This window comes from Maniola hyperantus, chromosome 7, assembly GCF_902806685.2.
Source record: "Maniola hyperantus chromosome 7, iAphHyp1.2, whole genome shotgun sequence".
NCBI lineage: Eukaryota > Metazoa > Arthropoda > Insecta > Lepidoptera > Nymphalidae > Maniola > Maniola hyperantus.
Genome location: NC_048542.1, coordinates 1990198 through 2013499, shown reverse-complemented (window position 1 = coordinate 2013499; position 23302 = coordinate 1990198). Strand labels below are relative to the sequence as shown.

General features: G+C 36.9%; 1 protein-coding gene across 1 annotated transcript; it reads right to left on the bottom strand.

The window, feature by feature from the left end:
* Positions 1 to 7574: 7574 nt before the first annotated feature.
* On the bottom strand, positions 7575 to 21403 carry LOC138402575 (myrosinase 1-like). The gene is made up of 12 exons (XM_069499706.1): positions 21383 to 21403; positions 16553 to 16659; positions 15061 to 15208; positions 14340 to 14506; positions 13499 to 13759; positions 12835 to 12923; positions 11866 to 12013; positions 10832 to 10983; positions 10465 to 10617; positions 9934 to 10025; positions 8515 to 8642; positions 7575 to 8017 (listed from the first exon to the last, which is right to left on the bottom strand). Exons 3-12 carry the CDS (start codon positions 15078 to 15080, stop codon positions 7575 to 7577), a joined length of 1653 nt encoding a protein of 550 aa, XP_069355807.1. The 5' UTR covers positions 15081 to 15208; positions 16553 to 16659; positions 21383 to 21403.
* Between the last annotated feature and the right edge of the window lie 1899 nt (positions 21404 to 23302).

Sequence of the window (23302 nt, the reverse complement as noted above, 5' to 3'; positions counted from 1 at the left end):
TATGATCTATGTCCTCTACCCTTTGTTGCTCGGATCTGGATTGGACCCGCATAATCAACTCCAGCATATTTAAAGGGTCGTCCAGGGTTGACTCGTACTTCAGGTAAGTTTCCCATAGGGGGTTGTGGTGTTAGTGCTTTGTGTCGAATGCAAGTTACACATTGGCGAGCGCATTTTTTCACCAATTGTTTCAAACCAATAATCCAATAACGAGATCTCAAGTAGTTCATCAGCATCGCATATCCTCCATGTAATAACTTGGCATGTGTATCAATCACTAATAACCAACTGATGTGAGATGTTTGAGATAAGATGATTGGATGCTTAAATTCTGTAGCTACTTTAGCACCTTGCAATCGACCTCCAACCCGTAGCAATCCAGTATCATCCAGGTAAGGAGATAATGTTATTAATTTACTTCGCAATTTGATTTTATGCTTTTCTTTTAAATCTTTAATTTCTTCTTCAAAATCTATCTCTTGATCTATTTTTATTAAACTATTCAATGTAGCTTGTAATTCTTTACTATTCAAATATTTTGTATTCTGGTTTCTAACTTCCTTTTTGTCTTTCAGTTGGAGCATTCTTCGACAATAGCTAAGTACCCGAACCATCTTGGTAAGCGAAGAGAATCTTGTGTAAATTGGATCTTCCTCAATACTGATATTAAAGGTTTTCATCTTTTGTTTCCGTTCTTCTTCCTTTGTTTCAGGTACTTGAACCTTTTGGACTGATGATTTCTCTGTGGCCAACCATGAGGGTCCGTTCCACCACATTTCTTTATCCACCAATTCAGCTGGATACACTCCTCTAGAAGCCAAATCAGCTGGATTGTGTTCTGATGTAACATGGCTCCATCTGTCATTTGCTAAAAGGGTCTGAATTTCTGCAACTCTGTTACCTACGAAGGTTTGCCATCTCATAGGTAACGATTGAATCCAGGCTAAGACTATCATTGAATCTGTATAAGCATATACTTGTTCCTTTGGCACATCTAAAACTTCAGTTGCTCGTGATAGAAGTCTAGCCAGTAACACCGCTGCACAAAGTTCCAGTCTGGCAATTGAGATTTGTTTGAGTGGAGCAACCTTTGTCTTACTCTCAAGCATGGAGATTCGAACTTGTCCATTGTGTATTACTTTGACATATATCACAGCAGCATATGCTGAAATTGAAGCGTCTGCGAAGCCATGGAGTTCAATGTGTGTGTTTTCCCGTTGAATATGAATCCATCTGTTTATTTTTATATCTCGTAAATGATTTAATTGTTGTCTGAAATTAATCCATTCTTGAAGAATCTGTGCTGGAAGAGGTCATCCCAGTCAGAGCTACATAACCATAATTTTTGCATAAGCATCTTTGCAATTACAATTGTTGGTGACAGCCATCCAAACGGATCGAAGAGCTTTGCAACATCTGATAGAATATTACGCTTTGTCACTGGCGTTGTGGGTTCTCCTAGGTTCACAGTAAACTTAAAATCATCATTTTGTTTGTCCCATTTCAGACCCAATATCTTCATGTTGTCATCTAGTTTTATTGCCAATGGCTGTTGATTGTTGTATGAGCTCTGACTAATGGCTTCTAAAAATTCTGCTGAATTGCTAGACCACTTTTGTAATTCGAATCCACCGCAACGTAGCAACTGAGTTGTTTGTTCATAAATTTCTCTTCCTTCTTCAATAGTATAACACCCAGTTGTGAGATCATCAACGTAGAATGAATTCTTAACAATTTCAGCTGCAAGGGGGTATTTTTTACCTTCATCTTCTGCGACTTGAAACAATGTGCGGATTGCTAAATATGGAGCCGAGGCTGTACCAAATGTGACTGTTAATAATTTGTAAAACTGAAGTGATTCATCGGGGTGGTTTCTCCATATGATACATTGTAGGTCAGAATCTTCATCAGATACCAGGACTTGTCTATACATCTTAACAATGTCACTAACAATTGCAATCTTGTATTTTCTCCACTTCATAAGCAAAGTCAGCAGATCTTTTTGTATAGTAGGTCCGATCAACAAGGTATCGTTAAGGGCACAACCCTTTGACCCCTTAGCCGAAGCATCAAATACGACCCGGACCTTAGAGGTCTCCTTGTCTTGTCTGACTACTGCACGATGAGGTAAGTAAATAGCCCTTTCTTTGTTTCCATCGGCTAGGGTCATATGTCCAAGCTCCAAATATTCGTTTATGACTTTTGTATATTCTTCTTTAAGAATAGAATCCTTGCATAACTTTCTTTCCAAAGACATGAATCTATTTATCGCCATTTGTTTAGTTTCTCCACAGGCAGCAACAGGATCCTGAATATCTTCTTTAAAAGGTAGGTTAACCTTGTATGTACCATCATTAGTTCTTGTTACTGTTTGTTGGTAAATATCTTCACACCTTTGTTCCTCAACACTAAGTTTTCTCTTAGAGGTGAGTGTTTCATTTTCTATTTCCCAAAATTTCCTTAAGAGGTCATTCTCACATGTACATATATGCATACTGATCACATGTTTGTTCTTTGTAGGTTGTTCACTATGGGTGTCTCCAGACAATATCCAGCCAAGATGAGTGTATTGAGCAATTACTCCATTGGGACTCTTCTTCAAGCCGTTGTCTATGATCTTGCTATAAACTTCAGCGCCTAGCAGGAGGTCGATTCTGTTCGGGGTGTTGTAACCTGGGTCTGCTAGTGTAATATTTTCCAAGTCTGGCCAGTCACAGACTGTGGTTTCTTGCGAAGGTAAATAGCTTGTGAGTGTCTTGAGAACGTATGCATTGATAGGGAAAACTAAATGTGGTTTGTATCTTGATTGTATTTCTAGTTGAACCATGTATTTTGTTCTGAGTTGCTTGCCCTCACTTAATCCTGAAACGACGCCACTGATTCTTTCTCGTTTCAAGCCGCATGCTTGTACGAGACTCTCTGTCACAAATGACGCCTGTGAGCCTTGGTCAATGAGAGCACGGTAGACATTTGTGTGTTTGTTCCTTCCTATAATGTCCACCAAAGCTGTTGCCAATAAAACTTGACCAGGTTGATTGATAAAGTGAGTTGAAATTGTTGAAATACTGGTTGATTGCGTAGTGTGTTCTTCTGTATCAGCTTCTTGAGTGCTAGAATCTTCTTTTTCTGGATGTAAAAGTGAATGATGCTTCTTAAAGCATATCCTGCAGGAAGTTGGTTTCCCGCACCGAGCCACCATGTGGTTTGGAATGAAACAATTGAAACAAAGATTCGCATTACGAACAAATTCATATCTATCCTTAATGCTCTTCTTTGAGAACTCTTTGCAGTTGTATAAATGATGAGATTGATTGCAGAGTGCGCACTTGGGAGAATCAGCTGAGGCTGTTGTATGAAAACTCTTAGGTTTGGTTACTCTCAGAGGCTCTGGCCTTGATGGCTTAGATGGCTCTATCATCTCTAAGGATCTGAATCTACTTTCCATAAACTGCTTTAATGTGTCAAAAGTAGGTAGGGCTTCGCTTTCCGAAGAACTGTTTAGCTCCCACAACTTGTGACTCTCTATGTCTAACTTTGAAACTGTGAGGTAAACCATGATAGGATCCCAGTGGTCTGTACGAATACCTATGTTATTAAGCAGATTCAAGCATTCAACAGTTGTATCTAAAAGTAACTTAATATTCTGAGCCGACTCTGACGTCAAGGGTTTCAAAGAAAAAAGTCGCTTAAATACAGAATTAGAGATGTATCTTTTGTTGCTGTACCTTTTCTTAAGCGTTGACCATGCCTGACTATAATTATCACTAGTTATAGTAACTGAGCGCAGAAGTTGTTCCGCCTCTCCTGATAAACTAGATTTCAAATAGTGAAGTTTCTTTACATTATCTAAATTTTTATTGTTATCTACCAAGGATGTAAACAAATCATGAATTGATGGCCACTCTGTGTATTTTCCAGAAAAAGTAGGTAAATTAATAGTGGGCAACTTTACCTCATTGCCTGTGTTTGTGCTGGTCTGACCTGAGTTGTGCGAGGAGTTGTTGGCTTGCTCTTGTGGTGTTGACTCCAAGATCTTACTTTGTAGCTCACTTTTATAGGTTATATATGATTCTTCAATGTCCTCATATATAATAAATAATAATAAATAAGCCTTTTATTACTGAAAAAGGTACAAATTTACAATATTATTACAATTCTAAATGTGTAATTAGATACATGCTTTTTGCTTTAGGTATAAGTACATAATATAGTTGCTTAAAGTTACAGTAAGCAAGTTGGTTTACAATATTTTCTGGTTTTTATTTTATAGAACACAATTTTTGAATTTATTAATACATCTGAATATTTAAAATTTTTGATACTAAATCACAATTTTTTAAAAATTTGAAAAAACATTTATTTTTATTTTTATGGTAAGCTGAGACTTATTATGGTATCTATTATTATTTGCTATGTATAATAGTTATATAATACTAATTTACAATTCAAATTTTTATTATTTTTATCATTTATAACAATATTTATATATAACAATTATCTTGTTTTTTATTATATGATTTATTATTATGTTTTTTTTTTACGATGTTAAAAGAATGTAGGTACTATGTAAATCTCACATTGCATAATATATTAATCTGAATGTTCTTATTTATATAGTGTTATGCCTATTAAAATTTTAATACAATTTGATGAAATATTACTATTCTATACTGTCTATAACTGACAATAAAAATTAATCACAAGCAATTCTCTTTCCTATCTTCATAATAAGTAAGTAGGTATATAGGTTATAGAATTTATAATGGGCATAACGTTCCACATACAAGTAAATAGATAACTATTTTATTATATTTAAGATGACCTAATTATGACAAGTATATTTTTTAATTCCATGTATTAAAGAGTACAAGTACTTACAATGTAACTTAAAATAACGGCAATACCAGTATAAATAATTTATTAAGTTTTAGTAATCCTATTTAAGTAAATATTTTTAACTATGGTAAGTACTATGTTCTGCTATTTTCAGTTCGCCTTTTAGGCGAAGGCCTCCTCCTGTTGGTTATATTTTTCTTAATATTATATTTTATTACTCTTTGTCTTCTAGACTTTCCATTTTCACCATCAGAAGGGTTGTAGTCTAGCACTCCCACGGTGACCAGCCGGCTTGGGAGGCAGAGAGGGGCAATCTTAAGTTTAAAGTTATTTTTGCTTTTGAATTTTATGCTGTTTTCGTAACATTTTGTTATTTTTGTTGAATTTTACAACGTTATGATGGTTTGTCTCCAAAGGGGCGGATATATTTATTTTATACGCAGAACTTTTAGGAAGCAATTCTTTTTGGTTTTCTAAATAAACTATTTTGTCATATTTCAAAATCGCGTTTCTTCCTTGTTTTCTTTCTTCTTCAAGTTTTTTCCTTAATTCTTTCCTTTTTTCCAAGACTTCTTTGGGCAAATCCTCCATTATGTAATAATTTGTTTCTTTAAGACACTTTTTCTTTTTCAATAATTCTATTTTTTTCCCCACCGAAGACAAAACCACTATGACTGGTCTTAACTTATTTTTATTTTTACCCATTCTTCCTATGTATTCTATGCAGTTTTTATCAAAATTTAAATTCATTTTGCTGTTAATTATATTTATTATATTTTCTTCTAAATCTTGGTAGGTATTTTCTTTTTCCTCGATGCCAAAGAAGATTAAGTTTTTTCGTCTAATATATTTTTCCAAATAATTTATATGTTGCTGCTGCTTATTTATTTTTTCTTCTAGTTCGTTATATTTCTCCAAGATGACTAAGAATTTCTTATCAATATAATCACTTATTGCGTTTGTTATTTGTTCTTTCATATCTAGGAAGTCCTTTTTTTGCGAGTTAAACTGTCCTCATATATATCTTTTGTAAAGTAATTTGAAACTGACTTAAACTCGTTGCTCGCAATTGCAACTATGCGATCGTGATTGGCTGTAAATAATTCCCACGTCTTTTCTAACGACTCTAAACGAGTGTTTAAATATGCTAAAGTCAATCTTTGTTTCGGAGTTTTCCTAAAATTCGAGCATGCTTTATTAATTTTTGACGCCCTATCCTCTTGAACCGCCAACAACTGGTTGATGTCATCCATAATTTTGTAATATCGGGAATCGAAGGACCGTGTTCACACTATAATTACCCGTGCTGAATTTAGGTTTAAATGTTCGTTTTTTGAAACACTGGTTTGAATCACACACTACTTAATTTGCACGAAATTTGTCTGTTTTTCACGATGATTTTACTGATACGAATGTCTTACAATGACTCATGAAATAACGAATTTTCATTCACACAAACTTCAATGTCACTTGTTGGTTGTCAATGTCAAATGTCGATCGAAACTAATTGTCAACGTTTAAAGTCTATGGCGCGAACAACCTCTTTATATAATAGTATAGAAGCCTAGCTGATGCCCGCGACTTCGTCCGCGTGGATTGACGTTTTTCAAAATCCCGCGGTAACTCTTTGATTTTCCGGTATAAAAAGTATGGTCTTTGACTATATCCATTCCAAATTTTAGCCAAATCCGTCCCGTAGTTTTTGCGTGATTGAGTAACAAACATCCAAACATCCACACTTTCACATTTATAATATTATTAGGATTAGGATTAGGATATTAGGATTAGGATTAGGACTAGCTGATGCCTCGTGACTTTTTTAAATGAGTGTAGACTGTAAGTACATTTTTCAACTTAACATCCTGAAACTCTCTTGAGTTTATGCGGATGTTGCACGTTCCTCATAGATATCTAAGATACTTCGTTCGCGTGGATTTAGGTTTTGAAAATCCCGTTGGAACTGTTTGATTTTCCGGGATAAAAAGTATCCTATGTCACTCTCCAGATATTTAACTATACCCATGCAAAAAATCACGTTGGTGCGTTGCTCTGTTGCGACGTGATTGAAGGAGAAACCAATAAACAAACACACTTTCGCATTTATAATATCCAATCCATCAGCCTGTTTGCGTCCACTGCTGGACATAGGCCTTTCCAAGAGCACGCCACCAAACAAGATCATCCATTCGCTCCCCACCACCTTCTTCAGGTCATCGGTCCAGCGCGCTGGAGGACGTCCCATACTGCGCTTACCGGTACGCGGTATAATATGGGTAGGTACTGATAATAATTAGTATAGACTACTAGCTGATGCCCGCGACTTCGTTGGCGTGGAATTAGGTTTTTTAAAAATCCCATGGGAACTCTTTGATTTTCCGGGATAAAAAGTAGCCTATGTCACTCTCCAGGTCTTTATCTATACACATGCCTATACAAAATCACGTCAATCCGTTGCACCGTTGCGACGTGATTGAATGACAAACCAACAAACAAACACACTTTCGCATTTACAATAAGGGTACTGATGAATAGTATGTAAGTATTGATGTAGATAAGATACGCACAAGTGTACCTACCTACTTTATAATGCCCTTGGTAAATAACACTTATATAATAATTTTATCTATGCTCACATCTTACAATATTGATTTCATCTTTGATCTTGAATTCAGAATATGTTACCTACTTAGAGAATTACATAGTCCGCTGATTTTGAGGAATTTTTATTTTGTTACCGTCTATTGACATTGGTTCAGGTACTTCTTGTACTGGGGCGCCAGCCAGGTAACCTCCCAGTGTGCCTGGGTGCTGCTGGTCCCTTTTGGATGCCTCGGGCATCCGAGGGGAAGAGCAGTCGGGCCGGTGCACCCCGGTAACATGGCTAATAATCTCTCTTCGGGGATATTGTTAGACATGGCTAATGGCCTGGTAGGGGGGAGGTTTCTCGGCGGACGAGGCGGTGGAGGGTCCGCCTCGGCGGATGTCGCTGGCTGGGTCGCAGTGGGTTGCTTCGGTGTTCCCGTGACCCAGTCAAGCGCAGGTTTTAGTGGGTATTCCGATCGCCTCACGGCCGGCGATATATACCTTCCCTCAGGTTGGTTGGCTGGCTGGTTAGCAGGCTGGCTTTCACGAGGGGGAGGGGGTGGGGGGGGGGGTGCGCAAAAAAAAGGTACTACTTGTACTACCAAGACGCAAAAGTACGCAAGTAAGCAGAAGAGTCATAATTTCGTGTACACTTTGCCTATTTCATTCGCTCTCTGAGAGGCACAACTTCTCTCAAGTATCACTTCCCACTGAATTTTAAAAAACTAAATTGAAGTCACAGGCATCAGCTAGGCAGTATAAAAATATTGAAGATTAAGCCTAAGTGAAGTTCCATCACAATATTGTATGAACCGCTTCATTCGAAGGTAAGTTAAAGTATAATGATTAGTCACATAGAGTGACGAAGCCAGATCACTCATACGTTGGGAAAAATAAAAGATGAAGTTAATATAATTTTTTTAATATTGATTTAGAAACATAACAAAGTAAAACAAAGACGTTGCAGACAAAATATGGGAATCTGTTTGCCCTAATGCAAAACCTTTGATTCCACAATGAAGTCTACATCTCCTGAGGATGCTCTGTGTCGGAGTGAAAGGTACGTTGAGTGTGCGTGGAGGACTTAGTTCTTGCACCAGCAAGAATCTTTAACGTCAAGCGATCGCCCCGCGATAACACAAGCGTAGTAGTACGCTGAAACACGGGGGGTCCTTGTGCGATTTGGATGATCATAGTCTATTTCGTACAGACCGAACTTTGTCCTGAAAAAAAAAATACTGATAGGTTTTTTTTTTTAAATACAGATACAAGTTAGCCCATGACTGCAATCTCACCTGGTGGTAAGTGATGACGCAGTCTAAGATGATAGCGGGCTAACCTGGAAGTGGTATGGCAGTTTTTATTAAACCCATACCCCTTTGGTTTCTACACGGCATCGTACCGGAACGCTAAATCGCTTGGCGGCACGGCTTTGCCGGTAGGGTGGTAACTAGCCACGGCCGAAGCCTCCCACCAGACCAGACCAGAAATTTAGAAATTATAAAATTCCAAACCCCTGCCAGGAATCGAACCCGGGATCTCCCACTATTAAGACCACAGCGCTCACCACTGCGCTAGGGAGGTCGTCAAAAGGTACTAGTATTTTTTTTTTACTTTTTCTAACATCATTATTTAAAAGACCGTGGGATTCAGCAAAAATGACTGAAATTGGTAACCATTGACTTCGCCCGCGTGGACAGGTATTATGTTAGGTACCATAAAAACCCATGGTTACAGCGGGAACCATGGCTTGTTACGGGATAGAAAGTCGCCTATGGGTTAATCCAAGTGTAATCGATCTCCATTCCAAATATCAGCCAAATCCGTCCAGTACCTAGTTTTTGTGTGAAAGAGTAACAAACACAAACACACACACACTAACACACACACACACTTTTGCCTTTATAATAAACTAGCGACCCGCCCCGGCTTCGCATGGGTGCAATGTAGATAATAATGTGGTGTCAGTAAGGAGTGATTAATAATTCATACTTCCATACTAATATTATAATTGTGTCAGTGTCTGTTTGTCTGTCTGCTAGCTTTTCACAGCCCATAAGAATTAATAGTACTTATGTCAGTAAAAACACCTTCGAAAGTACAGCTTTGTCACATTTAAACATCATAAAATCGATTATTGTGAGTCAACCTTAAAAGATACATGTATGCTATTGCGGATTTTTTTGTAGAAATTTTTAAGAGTAACAATTTCGACATACATTGTTTTCGTGTAACTCTGACCATTTATGCAGCGCACGCCTCGGAAACTCTCAAATGAGAGGATTTTTTCCGACCTAATATACATTATTTCAATTTCCCTAGGGATTTCTAATTTGTTGAGAATTAAACTATACCTATAAACCTTCCTCTTGAACCACTCCATCTATAGGTGAAAACCGCATTAAAATCCGTTGCGTAGTTTAAAAGATCTATGCGTTCATACGTACAGACAGACATCGGGAAGTGACTTTATTTTATACTATGTAGAGATAGGATGTGATACATTAAACTTACGAGTATCCATCCGCCCACTCGAAGTTGTCAGTTAGCGACCACGCTGTGTATCCGATCACACTCACATTGTCCTTTTTGATGGAGAGCTGGACCTGGAAAGCAAATAAACATTTTTTTTAGAATGCACAGGTGCAGCTCTTTCATATGATACCCCACTTGATATAGTTATCTTACTCCGAAAATTGAAAATACTAATTATTAGTTCATGACCACAATTTTATTTATTTTTTATGAATTAACCACAAATTCACGGTTTTCAGATTTTTCTCTAATGTCTGCTATAAGACTTACCTACCTGCAAAATTTCATGATTCTAGGTCAAGCGGAAGTACCTACCCTTTAGGTTTCTTGACAGACAGGCAACAAAGTGATCCTATAAGGGTTCCGTTTTTCCATTAGAGGTACGGAACTCTAAAAACCATTAGTGGTTGCCTCATCATCATCAACACATCACCAGCCCACTACTGTAAATTACGAATGAAATAAATAAAGAAATTGTATTATGTTTTTTTACAAAAGAAAATAATTTACTTGTTCTAAATACTCCCTGATATAGTTGACTCTGCCGTAATCAGCCAGTTGGTATCCGCTGGTGGAGAACCCGTTCTCCGTGATGAGGATATCTATGTCGCCATATTGTTGTTTCAGCCACGCCATCGTTCTGCGAATGCCTACTGGATAGACCTTAAAAAAACAGAAAGCTTATATGCAAATCGATTGATCAAAAGTATCTAGATTCTAGAGTATATTATATGGGTTGATATGCACTGTCATGCATGTGTTGATAAACACTCTCCTGGCGCCTAAGATATTGGAAGAAGCACGATGGAAAGGAAACTTAGATTAGTACTTATCTCTTCCAGGTTTTATCATAGTCTTTTAAGCTCAAGAAACTTACCGGATATAGGAGTAAAGCACCAAAAGTAGCCCCTGGTGGAGGAAGAACTGTCACTTGCGCTGATGATCCAATGAAACCAGGACCATCTTCAGGCTTGGATGCCCTTACGAAGAAGGTCGTATAATGGTTCATTCCATAGAAATCTGCAGTGCCTGCAAAAATACATTTCGTTTTTGATTGAACACTTGGCTAACCGGATCTGGAATGGAGATAGATTATACCCTTTTTTTTTTTCGCTGGGAAATGCTTTTACGCATGCTCCCCGGAAGAAACGTAGCTGACCACGTTTCTTCCGGGGAGGTATGTGGGACTCACTGTAAACCCAGAATACCCACTAAAACCCAGCGGACCCGTCAACGCCATGATGAGGCGGCACAGGAACGTAGTTTGCATACTACTATGCCGTCTCAGCGGTACAGCTACCTCACAGGGCTTCCCTACAGGATGCCCCCCCCCCCCCGCCTTCCTCCTCGGGTTTACGGCCCGAGGTAGTGAGCATATCGGCGCCTCCTTTGCCCTTGGCGTTTACGGCTAGATAGATTATACCCTGCATTAACACATAGGCTACTTTTTATCCCGCAAAATCAAAGAGAAGACCAAAATCTTCGAACAGTGCGGGTTCCCAGTGTGACATATGGATCCGAGATATGGTCGCTAACTATGGGCCTCATAAGGAAGCTCAGAGTCACTCAGCGGGCGAAGGAGAGAGCTATGCTTGAAGTTTCTCTACGCGATCAAATCAGAAATGAGAAGATCCGTAGGAGAACTAGAGTATCCGACATAGCTCAACGAGTTGCGAAGCTGAAGTGGCAATGGGCAGGGCACATAGGTTTTAAAACCGATAGACGTTGGGGTCCCAAGGTACTGGAATGGCGACCTCACACCAGAAGGCGCAGCGTTGGAAGACCCCCATTAGGAGGACGGACGACATCAGACGAGTCGCAGGGACCCTGGCGTGTGGAAGTCCCTACAAGAGTCTATGTCCAGCAGTGGACGTCTATCGATTGTCGATGATGATGATGAATAATTCTTACCTTTCACAAATGCTACCTCATCCTTAGTAAACGACGGTAACCTGGATTCCTTGTATCCTTCAGCAAGACTATCTTCCAACATAGATTTTTCAATAGACGGCGGCCAGCCGCCCGTCTTTGAATATATTGGATGTGAATATCTGCCCAGCTGAAAAAGATGATTCCCCCAAAAACATTTCATGTAAATTTGGTTGCCAAGACTCACAATTTCATAATGCTTTCACTGTTAAAAAGTTATGAGATCTCTAGTTCTGAAAATTTCAGCTTTCTAGCCTCATCCAGACCGAAGCTATAAGTGCTCGAAAATACGACGAAACGCTTCGAGAAAAGGTAGGTAGGTACGTAGTGCCCCGTCCTTTAGTTTGGCTCGTCTTGGCCGATCACTACCCCTATCACTACCTCTATTATATCACTACCCCTATTATAAATGCGAAAGTGTATTTGTTTGTTGGTTTATTAGTTTGTTGGTTTGTCCTTCAATCACTTCGGCATCGGATCGACGTGATTTTTTGCATGGCTATAGTTTAAGACCTGAAGAGTGACATAGGCCACTTTATCCCGGAAAATCAAAGAGTTCCTCCGGGGTTTTCAAAAACCTAGATCCACGCGTACGAAGTCGCAGGCATCAGCTAGTCCAAAATAAATAATGACATGCTAATGGTACTTGAGGGTGTGCGTTGCGGGGAAGTGGGAGCCGAGATAACTGCGTTCTGTCGGTGGTTGTGTAGTAAGTTAGTTACTGATTCTGAGTACAACCTAATTTTAGAGTATTCGCATCCTCTTGTTACTAATGTAATATGAAAAGGACAGACGCAGTTTGACAGTTTTAAATTTAATTTTGGCCTACTTTTTAAACTTGTAGCATGCACTAAAATAAGTTCATGCTCTGTCCCTTTTTAGCATTGTTAAAAAGAAAAAGAAGCAGATACTCTAAATTTAGTTTAGAGAAAGACAACGGAATCGGTTTACCCAGTTCTGCCTTCTAAGTTCAGCGAGTGCAGTGTCATTAGTAGTTGCAGGTTCTATCCATACGGCCTGGTTTGCGAGCGAGATTCGACCTGAACAATAAGTTCATGATCAACTCATCGCCGGCTCACTGCAGAGCACGGGTCTCCTCTCAGAGTGAGAAGGGTTTGGCCATAGTCTACCACGCTGGCCATGGGCGGATTGGCAGAATTCACACACCTTTGAGAACATTATGGAGAACTCTCAGGCATGCAGGTTTCCTCACGATGTTTTCCTTCACCGTTAAAGCAAGTTTAATTACTTAAAACGCACATAGCTCCGAAAAGTTAGAGGTACGTGCCCGGGATCGAACCCCCGAACTCCGATTAGAAGATGGATGTTCTAACCACTAGGCTATCACAGCTTTAGTAGAAAAATAAGTTGGCATGCTCATATTTTACAAAAATCATAATATCTCAAAGCTTATAATTTACACTGTAAATTATAATGTCAATATATTAAATTAAATTATTGCAATAAAACGTGAATTTTTATGATTTACACTGTAAATTATAATTACACTGTATAATTACACATATATAATTTACACTGTAAATTATAATGTCAATATATTAAATTAAATTATTCCAAGAAAACGTGAATTTTTATGATCAATCTGTAAACTAACCTGTATACTTTGGTCTGAATTCTTTATCAAATATCCTGTAGGCCTTAGCGTGTGCAAGTAATAAATACTTAGTGCACAAATAAGGTCCAAACACTTCTTCTTTGATTCCCGGGGCGTAAGAACCAGTAGAGTAAAAAAGGTCGCACATCGAAATAGGTTCGTTGATAGTAAGCCAGGTTTTAACACGGTTGGCGTAAAGAGAGTAGACAACTCTGGCATAGTCCCCAAACCAATTTACGATGAGGGGGTTTGTCCAGCCTCCTGAAAATTGTGGGTACCTATTTGAGTTTTATTAGAATTTAATTTAGTTCACTGCTCGCTCAGAAAAGCAAGTAGGTATTATTTGAATAATTTTAACAAATGATTGCAATGATCTCCCAAAACCTACGTGAGGGATATAAATCACAACGAGTGATTTTATATAAAAAAAACGATATAAAAGGAAAAGGTGACTGACTGACTGACTGATCTATCAACGCACAGCTGAAACTACTGGACGGATTGGGCCGAGGCATGCAGATAGCTATTATGACGTAGTCATCCGCTAAGAAAGGATTTTTAGAAATTCAACCCCTAAGGGGTGAAATAGGGGTTAGAAATTTGTGCAGTCCACGCGTTTGTGCAGACGAAGTCGCGGGTATAAGCTAGTTTATTTATACAAATTCACTCGAGTTGCCCTCTTTGTAACAGACCGTATGACATATTTTGTTCTGAGTATGACATCGAATGAGTGAAATATATATCGATTTTATTAAATTATCTTCAATAAATAAATTAATAATTTTATATCATTTCTGACAATATTCAAATCAATTTTTAAACATAACCTAACAATTTTTACCTAGATCTGAAATCTTCACAGGTAGATCCCAATGGTAAATAGTGACAACTGGTTCGATGCCCTCAGCGAGGAGGGCGTCGATGAGGTCGCTGTAGTACTTGACACCAGCTTTGTTGATCTCGTTGGTGAAACCGGAAGGTAATATTCGAGTCCAACTCAAAGAAAATCTGAAAATTTGGAAAATAAACTAGGTACTTACTTATTATGACGATTTTAACTACTTCAAATAGATGGTTTTCTAAGTGCTGATAAAAGCCCTTTATACAACGTTAGTTTTAGTATTAGCCAAAACCGAATCATGTGTGGAATGTTTTTACATAAAGAATATATTTACAAAATTAAAAAAAATATAATGAAAATTCACGAAGTTATAAGTGTTGAGTCGTTGTCCTCGCAAAAACATGGTCACCCCGAGCGAGTGACTGTGAGCAAACGGGACGGCTGGCGTCAATCGTGCGCGCTGCTGCTCGCGTGGCTCGATTCAGCTCAGTGTATGCGGTCATTCAACTAAGTAGGTGTCCAAACTTGCAGGATTTTGAAGTATTTTTTATCAAAATATAAAAATGATTGCAATCAATTTTGTTACCGATTCTGAACAAACTACTTTCAGGTTCTGCTTATACTAAAACGAGCTTATTCCCGCGACTTCGTCCGTGTGGAATAGTCAAACTTTACTTAAATTCTTTTTCTCTTTCTCTTTCAATTTGATTGTCAAGCTGACCTGTAAAACTGCAGCTTCATTTGTGCCGCAGCTTTGACATCTTCTCGCCACAGTCGGTACGAGTCGGCAGCCACGTTTCCAGTATCGTTATTCTTAATGGGACTGGGATATTCTTGGACAAATCTATCCCATACGTTTGGTCCTTTTCCTGAAGAGATGAGAGGGAAAAACAGCCAATTTTTAAGTCGTTTCTAAAACTTTTAGTGTAGGTACAGGTTATCCGAGAGTTTAATCTAAAAAAACTTCTGGCAAAATAAATAATTCACCAGGTCAGTTTATCTGAACACCAAAAAAAACCGGCCAAGTGCGAGTCAGGCTCGCGCAACAAGGGTTCCGTACTACAGTCCTATTTTTTCGACATTTTACACGATAATTCAAAAACTATGAAGCTTAAATATATATATAAATACAAGAGCTTCAATGCAAGAGTTTGGCATTGAAGATAAATAACCTACGCATCTTCAATGCCATCCTCATCATCATCCTCAATAACATCTGGGTAGACATCCACGCATGTTATTTGTCTTCAATGCCAAACTTTTGCATTGAAGGTACAATAATAATTTCGGTATACAAAGGTGCCTACCTACTATTCACTTTTGATTGCCTAGATAATCTCTTCCCTACATAGTATAAAATAAAGTCGTTTCCCGCTGTCTGTATGTATGTATGTATGTATGAACGCGTAGATCTTAAACTACGCAACGGATTTTAATGCGGTTTATACCGGTTTTATTGGTTTCACCAATAGATAGAGTAATTCAAGGGGAAGGTTTATAGGTATAGTTTAATCCTCAAAAAATCAGAGATCCCTAGGAAAATTGAAATAATGTGAATTAGGTCAGAAAAAAGTTACACGAAAACAATGTATGGTAAAATAGTTTCTCTTAAAAAGTCCTAAAAAAAAGTCCGCGATAGCATATATTATTATATGTATCTTTTAAGGTTGGCTCACAATAATCGATTTTATGATTTTCAAAAGTGATCTGAAACAAAGTCTTACTTTCATAAAATAGTTGATCATCTGAAATATTCAAATAAGTATGGGGCTCCCCATGGAACCCCAAAATTTTTTTTTTCTATTTTTGTGTAAAAATCTTAATGCGGTTCACAGAATACATAAATCTACTTACCAAGTTTCAACAGTATAGCTCTTCTAGTTTCGGAAAAGTGGCTGTGACATACAGACGGACAGACAGACAAGACGAGTCTATAAGGGTTCCGTTTTTTGCCATTTGGCTACGGAACCCTAAAAAGTGCTATAATCATTGCGAATCTCAGGAGACTAAAATAAAAATCTTCAAACATCCGTATTTACTCAAATTTAGTCCAGATACGCTCCCAGCAAATAAATTCTTTAGATAAATTAATAATTTCATGTCATTTCTGACAATTCAAATCAATTTTAAAAATAACCTTGCAGTTGAAACATGATTTTTTTAATCGATGCCACTAATGTGGCAACGAAATAATCAGTTTTTCAGTCACTTACCATCCGCATTCCAGCCACCTTCTATTTGATACGCTGATGAAGCTGCGCCAAACTTGAAGTTGGGGGGAAACCTACTATTGATGGTCCAGGCATTTTGCAGTAGGGTGCTGAAATGGAAAAATTAACATATATTATATCGTACAGAAACGGCTGTCTCAGCCGGGCTTGTGTATTTAATCCTTAGTCCCCAAAAATATTAATTATTATGGAACTGTATTAACTCTTGTATACATAATATTAGATTCGGTAATAAATTAAATTATTTTTTAATTTTTAGTGTTTGTGGTTAGGTAGGTATTGAAGTTGGTTTTTATTTTTTTGTAAAAAAAATTTGTTTCACAATTTTTTGTGGCCCCAGGGTATTAAAATATGCTATGCCTTGTTAAAAATCTACTGTTTACTAAGCTATTACACTGATCGCGAGCAATTTACTCTTATCCGTTGAGGAGTTCCATTATCTATCTTTGAAGATGTTCATCAGATGTTCACCAAATTTATATGGGACCAACTTTGAAGTATACCCTTTCGAAAAAAAAAAAAGAATATTCAAAATCGGTCCAGGCGTCTTCGAGTAATCGGGGAACATACATAAAAAATAAAAAAATAAAGAAAAGATTCCGACGAATTGAGAACCTCCTCCTTTTTTGAAGTCGGTTAAAAATAGATTATCCTTCTCTTTCAAATAGCTTTAAATTAAGGGTTCCTTTGAAGTATCCTAGAAAGCCTTTAAATTCTTTTTTATCTTTTCCCCGACGCTCAACAGTTATGGGTGCTGCTTAATCGCCAATCCCGAGGAAAATTATTCAACTTTATAACAAACTCAATGTTCCTACTAGACATACATGGCGATTTGCTGGTTAAATTCCGGAAATCAATTCATATGGCATTAAGTAAATTATAATTAAATTATTATCTTAGTGCTAAAAAAAATTTACGAGACATTTCACCGCGATTAATAGCCTCATCTGGTGACAGAAGGGCTGGCTCATTTTTTGCGCAACGGATCAGCCTGGCTGTCCAGCGCGGAAATGCAGCCAGTATTCTTGGCACCATTCCACGCGGGCATGATTTATATACTTAGTAATTAGATAAGGCTAGCTTTAAGTTTTATTGTAATATATTCCAAATAAAAAAAAAAAAAAAAAAATATCATAGTACCAATTTCCTGAAATTGAGATATGTTGTGGCCGTATGTTAATAATTAAATGCGGCAACGGTGAAAGATGTTTATTGAGAGCCGGCTTATGATCTACTCCCGCTTATGGACTAACAATAACAATAAATAAATCTTACATACTATTGTTTAAATCTTATTGCTTAACTACCTAACCTACATAATTTTGCATCACCTCTCTTTCAATCCGATGTGCAGGCAACCTACTTCGATATATTGAGGAGTTGCATTTTTATGTTACAGCTAATATGAACATGCTACGTTTAAACTGTCAATTCGTACATATTACAACTCCCCTGAAAATGTATGCGGTTACCCCTCCCCTTAAAAGAAAAAAAATGTTAGACGCTACATCGAATCAGAAGAAAAGATGATGACAATCACAAAAATAAAATCTAATGCTAAATAAAATTAAATTATGTAAGGAAACATTTTTTTTAGTTACTTCCTGTGCTTAAAGTGCAATTTATCTTATCTCTTACTTCGTATGGGCATACTTTTAACCTTACTTATATAAATATAAAAATCGTAATCTATTAAGTGCACAGTCAAGGATTTAACTTTTACAAAAGTTTCGAAAAATCTCATCATAATAAAATAATCTCAAAATAGCATCATAGGTATTAGATATTGAGGTATCGATTTCACAAATCGACTTCAAAAGATTCTTTGACCTATCAAATCGTCGTCATCATAAGTATACAGCTGTCGTATAGCATCGTCGTAAGACGGTAAATATAAGGTTTCTATTCTATAACCCATAATAATACCTATTATTAAGTAAACATCTCAGGTATTCATATTTCCTGGACAGTCAAAATAAATCTCTCCTAGTCTTCATCTTCCTTTCAAGTTACTTCTTCACATAATACAAATAAATATACAAATCAATAAACGCGGCGCGTACTCTCCTAATTAATATTTAACATAACATGCTTGCGAGCATTTTTCATAACACTTATAATCTTCATCAAACTTATTTCTTTCAATAAGTATTTCACTAACATTCAACTTTTCATAAAAATTCTAGGTCTTTCACTAACACCAGCGCGATAGATAATGATCAAGAGTCTAGACAAATATATAGTTGAATGAGGAGGTACTAAATATGCGCAAAACATCGCGTTTAAACAAATAAATAACAATCATCTTCCTACGTCAGTATGTCTCAATCTAAAAAAAAAATTGTATATTTTATACCATAGCACTTCTACAGCCGAAGGGTGATCAAGCCTTTGGTTTGCAGAGTCCTAACTTGTCAAAGCCGGGTATAGTCTTATATCGTCAAAACTTGCACGAAACTAGACGAAAAACGTCTGTAGGGGAAAAAATTCTCTTTATTTCATATTCATTTCGTTGTATTTGCAAATTGCATCTCGAGCAAAACCATTGTCTCGTATAACAATACAAAATGTTCGGGTACGCGTGTGTCGTTGACCACGCGATGACACCGTTATAATTCTCTGAATTATTAATATTTACGAAAGAAGTAAGTACCTACCTACTTATTCATTTATTAATTATTATCTATTATTAGTTTAAACTATCCTACACACTATATAAAATCTTACAAATAAAGCACGAACGGAACTTATTAGTAGATAGTGGAGGAAGTATCATTTATTATAAAAAACCAATATTTACCTAACCTACGTACAAAATTAAATTAACTAGGTACCCAAGATAAAAAATTACAATAGCTACACATTCTACCTGTTTGCCCATTACGAGAGATAAATTGCACTTACTTTAACTGTTAGCGACGCATTTCAAGTCAATTTCGTGACCGCCGTGTAGTCGCCGTCGTCATCAGGACTCGTTTTGGTCATCAGGTCCGGAGGTCTGGAGTCTGCGCCTCTTCTTTACTGCATCTTAATGGGCCGGGAAAACCCTGGACTCCTCGAACTGGGCCGGGAATACCCTGGACACCTCCTAGTTTTGGCCGGGATAACCCTGGACGCACGATGATGCTGGGCCGATCAATGAAGCTTGAGATGTCTTCTGTTCATAAGCGATTCATTTTTTTTGGCTTATTTCTTGATGTTAGTGTTTCTTGATTTTTAATATAGGACGTGGAATTATTTTCTTCTTTTTGTTCTAATTGAGTCTTGAATCTTGATAATATTCTTTTGAAAATTGTGTAGTCTTCTTCTTGATCGGTGCCCAGCCGGTGCACGCACTTAGATTAGGCATGCACCGACTGGCAAGGGTCGCCATGAGATATGTTGTGGCCGTATGTTAATAATTAAATGCGGCAACGGTGAAAGATGTTTATTGAGAGCCGGCTTATGATCTACTCCCGCTTATGGACTAACAATAACAATAAATAAATCTTACATACTATTGTTTAAATCTTATTGCTTAACTACCTAACCTACATAATTTTGCATCACCTCTCTTTCAATCCGATGTGCAGGCAACCTACTTCGATATATTGAGGAGTTGCATTTTTATGTTACAGCTAATATGAACATGCTACGTTTAAACTGTCAATTCGTACATATTACAAAATCAGAACATAATATTGTCATAGATTTACTTGTATTGGACTTAAACAACTTTATTTTTTGTTATAACGTCTCTGATTTTACTTCAAACCAATTAATTTGCGTTCATAGACTTATCGATTAGTTATTTATTTATATATTGTATTTGTAAGTACTGTACCATTTACTTATATTTTGTTTATTAGTTTAGAATTTAGGTATGTATCTAATTATTGATTTTTTTAAATTATTTATTTTAGTTGTAAAATTACTTGACACTGTTTATTCGTAATTCGTTTAACTGTAATTAGCTTTTCATTTTGTCTAAGATCTACGTATTTTTAATATTGTATTTAATGTAAATGATAAAGCTGTTGATAAAGCCTCAATAGCTCAACGGGTTAAGGTGTGGACTGAAAACCGAAAGGTTGACGGTTCAAACCCCGCCCGTTGCACTATTGTCGTACCTACTCCTAGCACAAGCCTGACGCTTAGTTGGAGAGGAAAGGGGAATATTAGTCATTTAACATGGCTAATATTCTTTAAAAAAAAAAAACCTAATAAATGAAAAAAAATATATTACCTGCGCAAATTACTACGTTGCAGGTTCAGATAGGAATTCCACCTTCTTTAGCCATCACTGTAGGTTCTGTAGGTTCTACAACACTACATCTTGGTAAAAGAAGTATGGCATGGCCGTTTAATGTTTACGTGACATAACATATTTTAAGTTCATAAGGAATAATTATTTGTGCGACACTCACGAAATTGTATTGTGGGGCCATTTCGTGATTGCCGCACAAACTATTCCTTATGGGCTTAAAATGTTATATCATATAAAAATTAAATGAACATTAAACGGCCAAGCCATACTTTTTACCTAGATGTAGGGTTTGTAGAATCAGTGCTAATAAGTACAGTTATTTTTTATTTATTGTTATAAATGTGACACAGTCAAGAGCACTTAAGAGCTACGAGTATATATTATGACTTATGACAAGTCCCATGGGCAGCACAAATCGAAGATCAGCTAGGGGCTTGGCTCTACTAGAAATCTCATAACTTTTTTACAAAGAAGGCGTTATGAACTTGTGAGTCTTGGCAACCTTTAACATGAAATGTTTTTGGTGGGATATAATATTTAGATACAGATTAAAAAAAATTGCTTACCTCAAAACAACTGCTTGTAGAGGCAACATAGCCATTGTCAAAACAAAAATCAAATATTAAAATATATATAGGAACAGTTTTAGCAAATAACTTCTGCACTCTGCGAAAATTGTACAAATAAAATAAATTATTTTTATTAGATCAGTCCAATAAAAAAGTATAAAAGTTATTTCCTTTTTAGGGTTCCCTCTTCTGTACTCATTCCGCAAACCAATCCAAATGGTGTCAAACTGGACGCTATTAGGTACTAAGCCTCAATAGGTAAATTAGTGGACTGAAAACCGAAAGGTCGACGGTTCAAACCCCGCCCGTTGCACTATTGTCGTACCTACTCCTAGCACAAGCTTGACGCTTAGTTGGAGAGGAAAGGGGAATATTAGTCACTTAACATGGCTAATATTCTTTTAAAAAAAATAAAAAATACCATCGCTGTCCGCCTAATACTGACTATGACCTCTATCACGGTAAAAATTTAAACCCAAGGGAGATCACCATGCAAAAATCTCATAAAAGTAAAACATTTTGTGGACCTTATACATACTCACAGACCACTACCTATAGACGCCTAAACACCCGCGATCGCCAAGCTTAGACAGCCCTCATTCCAAACATTGTCTTGATTACTTTTGAGTCCACCAATCACAACAAAGCATTCTCCCCTGTCCCCCGCCAACTTAATCATTTTTAGGTATTCTAGTTTTAATTTGTTTACTTAACGGTCCCCCGACGCGACTAGCGCTTGGATATATCAATTTTACTATTAATATTATATTAAACTTAAAGGGCCAATAGGTACATATTATTTTTTCCTTTTTTTAAAGTTTTTGTGTTGGGAGTTTTTGAAATTTTTAATTTAATTTTTATTTTATGCTTTTTAAACTGCATATTTTATTCTATTTTATTTTTGTACCTACGAGTAGGTATGTATAACTATGTAGTAGGTAGACACTTGGGTTGAACAGCGGTTTACCGAAACTAATTTCATGAAGTTACGTCATATTCTTAGTACCTATTCAAAAACGTTTTATTAGCTGATATGCAAATATGCGTTATCAGGGGTTCAGAAATAACTTGAAATTGTTCGTGTAATATTCGCGTAACATATTATTATAATAAACACCATGCCAATGCGTTGCCTTATTAGAATTTGATTGGTCGGGCAGTAAGAAGCGGTCTAATAAGAAAATTAGAAAAGAGCTGATAATCTCTATTAAAAATGAATCACTGAAAGTGTTGCTGATCGCAAATCTCGAGAACAGCTGAACCAATTTCGCTAATTCTTTTTCATAATATTCCTTGAAGTACCTATCTACGGGGATGGTTCTTACGGAGAGAAAAATTTAAAAAATCCTGAAATTGAATCAACAGCTAGTATTTTTATAATTTTTATGATAGTGTTTTTACCTACACTCCAAGGAAATTACTAAATTATTTTAAATACATATCAAAAAGTACTGAGTGAACATACCTACATATCACAAACCGTGGCCGAGTGGTCAAGGCATCGGGTGCGAACCCAGAAGATGCAGGTTTGATTCCTGCCGGTTACGCAATTTTTGATATGTATTTAAAATTATTTAGTGCTAATAATCTACAAACGGCTGAACAGAATTTCTTGGATTATAGCTAAGAACACTCTCGATTCAGCTACCTTTCAGACAAGTATACTAAATCAAAATCGGTTCATTTGTTTAGGAGCTACGATACCACAGACAGATATACAAACACACAGATACACAGATACACACGTCAAACTTATAACACCCCTCTTTTTGGGTCGGGGGTTAAAAATGGATTTCGTAAGAGGGTGCCGAATTGTTTGACAGGCCCTAGGATTAGAGGCCAAAGATACAAATCGCACGAGAGTCGAGGAGCTTGCAAAATGTGACCCAAGCTGCCCAAGACAGCTTTAGACACGAC

Coding starts and splice junctions, on each gene's coding strand:
- LOC138402575 (XM_069499706.1), bottom strand. CDS start 15,080: ATGAAGCTGCAGTTTTACAG. Junction 12,924..13,498: donor ATTCAGACCAAAGTATACAG/GTTAGTTTACAG, acceptor CTTATTGTTCAG/GTCGAATCTCGCTCGCAAAC. Junction 12,014..12,834: donor AACTTAGAAGGCAGAACTGG/GTAAACCGATTC, acceptor CATCTTTTTCAG/CTGGGCAGATATTCACATCC.